Below are 12303 nucleotides of genomic sequence, written 5' to 3' on the forward strand. Positions count from 1 at the left end.
TGTCTGCCAACCGGTGTTTTTTTTTTTTGCAGAAATATATGTGAATTCCATCAAGTGGTTATCTAAAATTAATGCATCATAGAAACTCTTAAAATCATAGACTAGTTTTACGTTTTCGTGTCACTAAATTGGGTGTGCCTTCTTTGTACTGTTTTGTTATAGTAATGAACTAGTTAGGACACCGTGGGTTGAAAAAAGTAGGCTCTCTCCCGATTCACTTTCGCACCTAATCACTTCATATACATAATTTATCTTAGATAACCATTTTCAGTCACATGATCATTTTTCTTAGAGAATCCCATTACATAGAGAATCAGAGGCAAAATGAGCTCTACCACTTAAAAGTTTCGAAAAATAAAATGAGACTAGATTAGTTAGCTCGTCAGATGTAAGTCAGGTTAGCATCTTGGTCATATATATAATCTGGAAGAAGAGAGAGGAGGAGCTCTTGTTACTTGACACTGTAAAATTAGCAGCCTTTTATTCATCTCATATTATTGTACAATACAAGAAGAAGCGTAATCAATTTCTCTTTGCCGGACAGCTAAGCATATACTCCCATTTGTGTGCGTGCACATAAGAAGAAGAAGAAGAAGAATAATCATCCAGCCAATGGAAGTAAAACAACTCAAACTACTAGTCGTCGCTTGTGTAGATGATGAAGGGCGAAAACTGAAGGACCTCAACAATCAATAATCAATAGTATTTCTGGCAGCAAAGGTACGGTCGTTGAAGAGAAACGAATAAAGTCATCCACGTACGCTTCTAGGCGCCGTTCATGAGCGGTTTCTTCATCTCCCAGGCAGTCAGGCTTGACACTTTGATGTCCACCTCACCGTTGTTGAAAACGTAGAGGTGAGCATCCTTTCCAACGGCTATGGACGGGTAGACCCGTGACAGGATGCACGTCTTGCCTCCCGCGCCGAAGCTCTCCACCACGGATCGATCGATCTGTATATAGATGCCATGTCGCACAAGAAAACAACAAACAGCAACAAGATAATATAAGGATCAGTCAAGTGATAAGTCATAATCCAATTGCTTAACAGTAGTAGTCAACAATTGTGCATGACATTTGCTTCAGAGACGTCTGTACGTACCAAGCTTCTAAGAGCAATCTTCCCGCTTGAAATGTCGTCGGTGTCGACGAAGCCCGCGAAGGTCGGCTTGTACAGATCTGGACTAAGAGATGACCTGCTCAACACAAGAAGGGAGAAAACACAAGGCATCTATTTAGTTTTGTGTAAACATTGTAATCTGAAGAAGCATATGCGTCCACATAGCGGGGGCATACATGTACCCCCTCTATGTGCATGCACATGTGCAATGTGGCTGTTGTGATGCAAGAAGGGGGAAGGATGTAGGTAGTAGGTGGGCCATACTTGGTGGGGTCGGTGCACATGAGCACCTTGGGCTTGCCGTATCCGTCCTTGAAGACTCTGAAGAAGACGGCCGTCTTCTCCTGCAGGTCGGCAGAAGCCAGCACCCACAGGCCGAAGGGCCCCACCCCGCCCTTGACGTCCGCGCCCTTGACGCCGCACAGCTTCTGCGCGTCGTCGTCGTACGCCGGGTCGAAGGGCTCTGCCTTCTCCAAGCTCGAGATCTCGAAGGTCACCTCAACATCAGCCTGCCATCACAAGATCGACGAGTGGCGTCTTTCAGCTTCACTCTCCGCCGGAAGAACAAAACATTTCAGAAAGTACTTAGGAGATTGGCTTTGTCAGTCAATGTAATCAGTGGTCACACGTGCGTGGCATCAATTAATATGTGGACTGGAAGATTTAACTTGTCTTGGAAAATAACAGGCGTGTGCGTTGGAAGATTCTTCTGCTCATGTCCTGTCTGCTGTCTGGTTGGTGATTTGTTACGCGACAGGTGTGTGTGTGTGTGTGTGACAGAAGATTGTTCAAACTTCAAACAGAAACAAGTGTTGCTGGCTAGGTGTGTACGTAAACCAGCAGAGAAGGAGGTGAAACCGTGAAAGATCGGCGATGGCGAGGAGACCCGTTGTATTCCGGTGTTTGCAAGTGGCAGAGCAAGACAAGCGTAGGAGTGGGCTCGTGTAACCTACGTAGGGGTTATCGCCGACAAGGCATATATATGTAAGGACCATCGGATCTTGGCTGGACTAGACAGGTACTCTGCACGTGGGGCCCTTGACTGCAACGTACAGTGCTACTACTAGTATATACTTCCCACAAGTTGCTAGCACCAGTTGTTTGTTGTTCTTCGCGGTGCGTAGTGTGCGCCCGTGATAAGCTGCTGCGCGCGCGCGCGCACATGCATGTTACCCTTGCCGCCACTAGCTAGCTAGTGGATAACATATTCACTAATAATTGACACGAATGAAATTTTCAATTTCAAAAACAGTTTATCATCGATCGAAAGTAGCAGTACAACTAACCAACCAACCTGGTAAGTCGCGATGCCTGTGACCTCAAAGTGTTCGCCGGGCTTAACCAGCTTGGCGCCCACACTGACGGGCTTCCCTCTGAGCTTCTCAGCCTCCTCGATGGGCCACTGCAGCAGCTGCTTCCCGGTGGGGTCGAGCCAGATCTTCCTTGGGATCGCCTGTCACGACGCGAGCACCCACAAGCAGTCAAACGATTCAACGCTTTGAAATTTCTAGCTAGCCAAGGAGCAGGAGGAGTAGGCGCATGCGTGCGGGCTGATAGCAGCTCTCTCTCTCACCGATGGATCGGAGTGATGGCGTAGCTAGCAGCAGCAGACAGGCAGTAGTAAAGAGGACGTACATGGATGCCGGCCCAGCCCTTGGCCTTGTCGTCCGGCACGCTGTCCGACTCGTTGGCCCACCCCAGCAGCACCCGCCGCCGCTTCGCCGGATCATAGAACGTCTTGGACGCGTAGAAGTTGCCGTAGTCGTATCGCAGCCGGTGGTAGTCACTGTTCGGGTTATCCGGGTAGTACCGGTCCTTCCTCTTATCATACGACCCGATGGTGTAGTAGTCATACCGTGTGAGGTCCAGGCTGGCCTTCAGCACGTACTTGGCGCCGGCGTCGGAGGTGTCGAGCCCGTCCCGGAGCGCCGGCCCGGACACGGGGAAGAAGTCCGGGCACTCCCACATCCCCGTCAGCGCCGAGTGCAGCGGGTGCTTCGCCTTCGTCCACGTCCTGAAGTCCCGGCTCCGGTACACGAGCGCCATGCCCCGGGCGTCCCGCACGCTGCCCACCAGCATCCGCCAGTGCCCGTCGTGCGCCGCGTACCACGCCGTGGTCGGGTCGCGGAACTGCGTCGCGTTGATGCCGCCCGCCGGCGCCGCCACCGGGTTGTACGCCGCGGGCTTCTCCCACTCCCGGAGCAGCGGGTCCGACGCGTTCTTCGGGAACGCCAGCACCTGCACCTGGTAGTTGATGTCGGGGCGGTTGATCCCCGTGTACAGGATCGCCGGCGTGCCGTCTTTCAGCATCGTCGCCGAGCCCGACCAGCAGCCGTACTGGTCGGAGGGGATGCTCGGGTAGATGGCGGGCTCCAGCGCGATCCAGTTGATGAGGTCGCGCGACACGGAGTGTGCCCACACGATGTTGCCCCATACCGCGCCCTTGGGGTTGTACTGGTAGAACAAGTGATACCATCCCTTGTAGTACATCGGAGCTGCACTTAGAGTTGCCAAATTCTATGTCAACTAGGATTAGTATTCTTCTTCTATTGATTAAAAGAAATCTAACCTTCGCTAGTAGAATTTTTTTTATTTCTTTATTTACAGTTGCTCTATACTATATTATACTATATGAAGTCAGATTCTATCGTGTACTTGCACTGACCGGCTTTTACGCCACTTGATGTTGATGATTCGTATACGCTAAAAACCATATACTACACATGACGAGCTGCCTCCTCATGTGGAGTCTGCGGGGCACAAGGGGCATGCACTGTTTTTGAATGTTAAAATGTCCTTTGCTACTACTAGGTAGATCAGCACTTAAAAATGCGCCATTTCATCCTCCCACGATTAAGTAACGAGTACAGCTGTTCATGATACTTGCAGACATTATATAGATCTAGTAGCAGGCAGCACAACACAGGGATAAGAATAAGATAACTGCAAGAAACGGGCTGGGTAAAAGGCGTACCGTTGGGGTCTGCAGCCGATGAGTTCCGCCGTCCCAGCAATCAGAACCGCCAACATGGACAGGGACACAGAAAACAAAAACCATGTTAGAACAACGCTTCTGCAGCGAGCGGCATGAAAACGAAAACAGCACAAGAACCATTAATTCATTCAAACTTCAAGAGAAGTAGCTAGCGTATTACCGTTGATCCAGTTCATTGGCGGCTGGAAATGGTACCCCGTCCTGAGCAGGGGGCTGACAATGGAGGCCGGCACCGATGGCGGTGCCGCCTCGGCCTCCAGGCTCCGGTGTATGACATGGGAGGCACTGGCGAGACGCAGCGCGAGCAGCAGCACCGCCCATGGCACGAGGACCCGCTGCCGAGTCCCCATTGCGTTTCTGAGGATGCGGCAGCAGGAAGAGGGGGAAATGGGACGGTTTTGGACGATGGATGGTGAGAAGACCAGGCAGGGTCGGGGGGTTTTATAGGAAAAAAACTACACGTTTTAGCGCGTTCTGCTGGCTGACTAGTCGAGTATTATAATTATAATTAATCCGATGGCAATTGTTGCAGTGAGCTTGGTTTCGTGTTCCAAAACCAGCCACTGAGCGCCGTGTCGAGGTGGGCGCTCCTTTGTTTTGTCATTGACGAAACAAATTTAACTACTACGCCTTTTGATCCCTCGAGAATTCGTCAGAATAGTGGTTATCTATTGGAAGTATAAAAACATCATGTGAAAATGATAGAGCCGTTTCTTATCTTTATCTTTATAATACTCTAGGGATGTACATGCATGGCAATTGGCATGCCGAGAGTCGAAGAAGCAGAAGAAGAACAAATATGAGAAATGTGACCAAGCACATACGTCTGCGAAAAATCAATCTTATCATTATTAATTAGAGGTCACGTTAATCCTCATGAGATGTGCTAAAAAATTCAACTCTAGAAATTTCATAATATTCAGAAACGTCTACACTTAATTTGGTAAGCTCTAATTATCATAGTCAATAATAGATAATTGATTCACAATTTTTTATTAAAAATCACCGTGGCCACCTGGTGCTGCTAGATTCAACCGCGATGCTGCTAGATCCAATGAAGGGGGCCCAGGATCAGAGTAGCCGTTGACACACCATGGCCACCTGCAACCTCAGGAGAAGAGGATGCACTACCAGAAACAGTGAGTTTGCTACGTGGCACAGGCACTCGACAAAGACAAAAAAACACTCGGTAAAAGATTTGCCGAGTGTAACACTCGGTAAACAGCACACGACATCTACAGTGTCGGCAAACGCCTCTTTGCCAAGTGTTTTCTATCGGACACTCGGCAAACACTTTGCCGAGAACTGAAACCGACGCTCGACAAAAAAAAAAGTAACGCGACGGCACGGAGACGGTCTTGGCGCGTTTGCTGAATGTCAACTCTCAGACACTCAGCAAACCTGCATCCTTTGCCGAGTGCTAACTCCCAGACACTTAGCAAAGCTTCCTCATTTTGCCCTGTGTCCAAATTCAGGCACTCGGCAAATCTGCCTCCTTTGCTGAGTGTCAACTCGCAGACACTCGGCAAAGATTCCTCCTTTTGCCGTGTGTCAAATTCCCGGGCACTCGGCAAAGTTGCCTTCTCTGCCGAGTGTCAACTCTGAGACACTCGGCAAAGACTGGCCCAGAACGTACTAATGTTGACTTCTTAGCCGAGTGTATACTTAGCCGAGTGTCACAGCGTATACACTCGGCAAAGAAGCCATTTTAGTCCCAGAAAGCACAGATTTTTGTCACGTGTCCCTCTTTACTAAGTGTATTTTCATGGTACTCAGCAAATAGGCTTTTGCCGAGTGTAACACTCGACAAAGCAGCCACAAATAATCAGTTTATTTGTTTCGGTCACAGTCATGTACCACAGTCAAATAAACATCACATCCATCACAGATAATTCACAATAGGCATCACAGACAGTTCATATAGATATATCGACAACACATTAATGCAAATAAACTTCAGAATCACTAGTAGGTTCATTCACAACCATAAATAATTATAGATAATCCACAAATGCAAATTGAAAGCATGGCAATTGGCATGCCGAGAGTCGAAGAAGCAGAAGAAGAACAAATATGAGAAATGTGACCAAGCACATACGTTTGCGAAAAATCAATCTTATCATTATTAATTAGAGGTCACGTTAATCCTCATGAGATGTGCTAAAAAATTGAACTCTAGAAATTTCATAATATTCAGAAATGTCTACACTTAATTTGGTAAGCTCTAATTATCATAGTCAATAACAGATAATTGATTCACAATCTTTTATTTAAAATCACCGTGGCCACCTGGTGCTGCTAGATTCAACCGCGATGCTGCCGGATCCAATGAAGGGGGGCGCAGGATCAGAGTAGCCGTTGACACACCATGTCCACCTGCAACCTCAGGAGAAGAGGATGCACTACCAGAAACAATGAGTTTGCCATGTGCCACAGGCACTCGGCAAAGACCAAAAACACTCGGTAAAAGATTTGAGTGTAACACTTGGCAAACAGTACACAGCATCTACAGTGTCAGCAAACGCTTCTTTGCAAAGTGTTTTCTATCGGACACTCGACAAACACTTTGCCGAGAACTGAAACCGACGCTCGACGAAAAAAAGTAACGCGACGGCGCGAAGACGGTCATAGCACATTTGCCGAGTGTCAACTCTCAGACACTCGGCAAACCTGCATCCTTTGCCGAGTGCCAACTCCCAGACACTCAGCAAAGCTTCCTCATTTTGCCGTGTGTCCAAATTCAGGCACTCGGCAAACCTGCCTCCTTTGCCGAGTGTCAACTCCCAGACACTCGGCAAAGATTCCTCCTTTTGCCGTGTGTCAAAGTCCCGGGCACTCGACAAAGTTGCCTTCTTTGCCGAGTGTCAACTCTGAGACACTCGGCAAAGACTGGCCCAGAACGTACTAATGTTGACTTCTTAGCCGAGTGTCACAGCGCATACACTCGGCAAAGAAGTCATTTTAGTCCCAGAAAACACAGATTTTTGTCACGTGTCCCTCTTTGCCGAGTGTATTTTCATGGCACTCGGCAAATAGGGCTTTTGCCAAGTGTAACACTCGACAAAGCTGCCACAAATAATCAGTTTATTTGTTTCGGTCACAGTCATGTACCACATTCAAATAAACATCACATCCATCATAGATAATTCACAATGGGCATCACAGACAGTTTATATAGATATATCGACAACACATTAATGTAAATCAATTTTAGAATCACTAGTAGGTTCATTCACAACCACAAATAATTACAGGCAATCCACAAATGCAAATGTAAATAAAATCACAAGTAGTCACTTAGGCCACGAGTTCCACTGCGACCACGCTAGGTCATGAGGCTCATTCGATGCCGCCGATTGATGCTGCACAAAGGAAAATAGATTGCATGTGTGAGTCAAGATTGCACAAAGGAGAAGAGATTGATGCACAACTAGTTGGTAACAAACATATAGCATTAGTCACTAAGTTTCTAGTGTCTGGACATCTTTGTAAGATTGATTCTATATAAACTAGAAACGGTGATTATAAGGTCGTAAAGTGACTTACAGTGTCTGAAACAGTGTTTGAAGCAGGTTGAGGAGGAGAGACTGGCATCGGTGGCGGAGGTTGACTGATTGCAGCATAAATATCCCTCATATATTCAAACATCTACAGCTCCATCCTTTGCCGCTCTGCCTCTATCTTCGCCTCTAGCTTCTCCCGGCGCCTCGTTTCTTGTTCCAACTGAGCCTACAATATTTCATCCCAATGTTACAATGCAATGCAAAAGTATATCAAAATCAATGAACGATGAATAAAACAGAAATAACCTGGAGTGCGTTCATATGAAACCATGTAGAGTCCGACCGTGGGCGTATCGCCGGACTAGAACCGGTGCTCCATGCTCGAATCTGGGAGAGAGTAGAAAAAGTTTCAAGGTCAGGAGTGAAAAAAACTTATTATTTCGTATGATTGTAGCTCAAATTCAATGTATATCAATTAAAATTCTATAATTGCACTTAATAAATTAAAATTATCGAACGGATCCATAAATTTACCAAAATTACACATGAATCAATCTATGTTCTCTATTGCCTATACAAAAAGTTTTGCATTCAAACCCCAATTCGATCATCACTTTGACTCCAAATCTTACCGAATCCTTCTCGACGTTACGATTCTTCTTCAGAGATACTTTGGTTTGTAAACATCGTACGTGACAGATTGTGCGAAACCTTCTCAATTTTTTACCACGACCTCCACATATGATATCATGAGATCTTGACAAATCTTATGATTTTCAGACTTCGTTTGTTTTTTAAGAATTTAAAAACCATTTGGGCGCACGTTCATGGTCGGGTTTCGTGAACAAGATGTTCAAAATTTTCTTTCATTTCCTGGATAAGGCCTCACACAGGACTCAATAACATGAATATCATTTTTCTACTCATTTTATTATATTATTTGAATTACTTGCAATTCAAATTTGACTTATACCAAAAAATTACTTTAAAGGCAATAAATTAATTAAATATAGCAAACGGATCTAGAAATATAGCAAATCTTAACATGGAGTACCACATGTTATATGTGGAGTGAAGAAAAAGTTTCAAGGTCAGGGGAGGATTTTTTTTTTAATTTGTCGAGTGCCAAAATAAAAGCACTCGACAAACGAACCTATTTGCCGAGTGCCAGTGCCGAGTGTCACTAACCGACACTTGACAAAGTTCTAACGGCCGACACCCTAGTTAACGGACGGCACACGAGGCGGTCTTTTGCCGAGTGTCTATTCTTTACCGAGTGTCTTGTTGTTGTTTGCCCGGTATTTTATTTCCTGCACTCGGCAAATAAGTTTTTTGCCGAGTGTATTTATTTTGTCGAGTTTTTACCTATAGGCACTCGGTAAAGATACCATTTGCCAAGTGCTCAAAGAAATACACTCAGCAATCCACCAGACACTCGGGCATATATACTGTTTTCGGTAGTGATGGTACCGTTGTTACTGCAATCCTTGCGGCTGCGCTGGCTTCAGTAGCCCATTCGAACGCAATGATGAGAGCAAGGTTCGAGAAGGACGCGGTTCCAAGCCGTGGGTTGGAGAAGTCGCCGCTTGAGTCACCCTAGACGAGAAAGTTTAAAATAAAATATAAACAGAAAGTTTGAACATAATCAATTTTAAAATAAAATCTAGACAGAAATTCTGTAACAAAAAATTATAAAGACATGCTATAGGACAGATCGTCTAGTACTTCCCCGTTCTTTTTTACATGCCACGTTAGGTTTGCCTTAAGTCAAATATTATTATATTTGACCATTCATTTAAAAAATTCTTATAGTTTACAATCTATGAATTCTATAGTATGATAGTATTTTCCACTGTCAATCTAAAAACATAAATCTTATTTCAAGAATCTATATAGTTTTTGGAAATCAATAGTCAATGATATAAATGTTTGACTAAGGACAAAATTAATACAGCATGTAAATAAAAACGGAGGGAATAATAATTATAATAGTTGAAATGACACTATAGAGCATCAACTCAGGCCTCGTTTAGATTGAGGTTAGGAATCAGTATTTGGCACTGTAGTACTTTCGTTTGTATTTGACAATTATTGTCCAATCATAGCCTAACTAGGCTCAAAAGATTCGTCTCATAATTTATAATCAAACTGTGTAATTAGCTATTTTTTTATCTACATTTAATACTGCATACATATGTCCAAAAATTTAATGTGATAAAGAGAGAGTGAAAAAACTTACAATGTAAACAAGGCCTCAATATCTCATAAGCTGTAACTATATATACTCGACGCCGCAAAATAGCAAAGCAACGTGCTTCGGAATCTGGACATGCTGTTAGCCCGGGTGCTAGGTCTGCATCAACCTATCGACAGGTTACAGAACTTAGGTCATGTTTAGTTTCACCAAATTCTCGACTTTGATACTATGTAAAAAGAAGATTCCTCGTTACATCAAATTTACGGTACATGCATGGAGTACTAAATGTTGACAAAATCAAAAACTAATTCCACAGTTTGATTGTACTTTGCGAGACGAACGTTTTGAGCCTAATTAGTCAATGATCGGACAATTTTTACCAAATAAAAACAATTACAGTGCGTTCGGCGGCGCCAAATCCGGCGAACTATTACAGGTCCAAGACATCCATTTTGCTCCGGTTGAAGTTTCGATCCATCCAGGAGCATGTTGCATGGCTATAAATAATGATTAACTGAACCAGGGCGGCTGCCGACATGTCATATCTCACAAGCAACGACCAACCTCTGCAGAAATGCAGGAGTATACGTAGTGCACAAACACAACAGCTGCTGCATCATCAGCGCTGAAATTTGTTTGTTTTTGTGCCATGACTCATGAGATGTTGTGGATCAGCAGCCACCGGATTGCTGGCTTGAAATATGTGGCTCGCGCGCTGGCAAAACTGGTAAGGTGGCGTCCCACATGGGACATGGCCACCTGCTGTAGATAGCTTAGCCGTGGACCTGGCGGCTAAGGCACCCCAAAACCCGATGCATCGTTTGATTTTATTTTACCGTTGACAAGAGTATGATATCATCTACTGTATAGTGCTTTGTATAGTTAATTGCATCGACGAGTGAAAGAAAATTGTTATATTACTGTTTCGTAGCTTAGCTATAGTGGTGTTTGGTTCTAGGTAGGCAACGGATTGGACCTCGAATGCAGGTTTCAGTCTCATCTAGATAAAACATTTACCCTCATTTCTTTATAAATCTACTTGTTGGTGTTTCGAGTTACCAACAAGTAACATCCTGTTCGCTTGGCTTATAAGACATACTTTTTCAACCAACGAATATTATTTTTCTCTCACAACGAATAAGCCAACAGTATTTTCAGCCATGGCTTATCAATCAAGCGAACAGGGCATAAATTTTGGATGGTGTGCTTAGATGACACGAGGTTTATACTGGTTTGGGTAGAAAGTCCCTACGTCTAGTTCGTCGCTGCTGCTCGTGTTACTAGCACTTGATTTGCAATAGGGGTTACAAACAGACGAGAGATGAAAATGATTCCAAGTCTCTGGTGGAAGGAATGAACGGGTGCTGAGAGCTCGATCGCTGCTCAGCCCTGTGTTCGTGTCGTGCTCTTGTGTTTTTATCTCGTGGTTCGATTTCGTGCGGCTCTGGGGAGCGTTCCCTCGGCGAGCGTTGTTCCGTCGAACGACGCCTCGGGCGCCATCGCGTATAGCAGGAGCACACACGTCATCAACGTCACCACCCTCCTCGTGTGGTAAGCCCCGATGACGCCCGACCCTTTCAGGCCGTTCTCCTTTAGGATGTCGATAGTGGCAATGTGGTCTCGAATCTTCTTCTTGCTCTACTCGGGGACGTCCCACTTCCTCCACTGCTCCGAGGCCTCTTCGATCAGGCGCCCGGTGAACTCAGGCAGATCCAAGATGCGGAGGCAGGAAACCTAAGCATTGGCGGCGGAGATGCATCCATCCGAGATCCAGAGCCGGTGTGTCCGGGGCCTCCCTGTGGACGGATCCGCAGGATCCGACGTCGACGTCTTTTACCCTTGACGCCGTCGTAGAGAGCATAGAGAGGGAGAGCCTCGACATAGGGATCACGTCCGTGCTCGAGGCTCTGGACCACGCCTGTAATACCCTCGGTGTTACACTGTAAATCATTTACTAAAACATGTCATGAACATCATATTTATGTGTTAATGCATGTAATAAAGAGTGTAGATCAATTTCCGTAACTCAAAACGATCAACGGAAATGCGAAATGAAAGTTAATTCAATAGTCATGTTGTATCACTTAAGGTTTAAAACTAATTTTTATTAAACAAAAATGCTATAGAACATGTATGTGATACTTAAATAAAGTTGAAAGTCTAAGGATTATAGTTGATAGTGAAATACTTGGTGTAGAGAAATAATTGGGTTAAGTACAAATTTCAATAGCTTGAAAATACAACTAGAAATAGAAATCCAATTAAAACTTAGAAAATTTCTTGAACTTTGGAAAGGGTAGACATTGCTTTGTTCATCAATTTTTGTAGAAAAATTCAATTAAGAAGTAGAGTAGAGTCATGGCTTGTTTTAGTAGCCTAATGTACCCTCTAAAGTATGATGAAGATGGTTTGGGTGTTTGACCAACCGATTAGTTGTTTTGGACGCTTTAAAAAGTGTGCATGGCACGTCCTCGGTCGGTTTCCTCACGT

The 12303-nt window shown here is 44.9% G+C and overlaps 1 protein-coding gene across 1 annotated transcript; it reads right to left on the minus strand.

The window, feature by feature from the left end:
- Positions 1 to 461: 461 nt before the first annotated feature.
- On the minus strand, positions 462 to 4509 carry LOC136477405 (beta-fructofuranosidase, cell wall isozyme-like). The gene is made up of 7 exons (XM_066475556.1): positions 4274 to 4509; positions 4093 to 4101; positions 2754 to 3613; positions 2413 to 2571; positions 1383 to 1627; positions 1101 to 1194; positions 462 to 951 (listed from the first exon to the last, which is right to left on the minus strand). Exons 1-7 carry the CDS (start codon positions 4461 to 4463, stop codon positions 766 to 768), a joined length of 1743 nt encoding a protein of 580 aa, XP_066331653.1. The 5' UTR covers positions 4464 to 4509; the 3' UTR covers positions 462 to 765.
- Positions 4510 to 12303: the final 7794 nt, after the last annotated feature.

This window comes from Miscanthus floridulus, chromosome 8 (genome assembly GCF_019320115.1).
Source record: "Miscanthus floridulus cultivar M001 chromosome 8, ASM1932011v1, whole genome shotgun sequence".
In the NCBI taxonomy this organism is placed as follows: Eukaryota; Viridiplantae; Streptophyta; class Magnoliopsida; order Poales; family Poaceae; genus Miscanthus; species Miscanthus floridulus.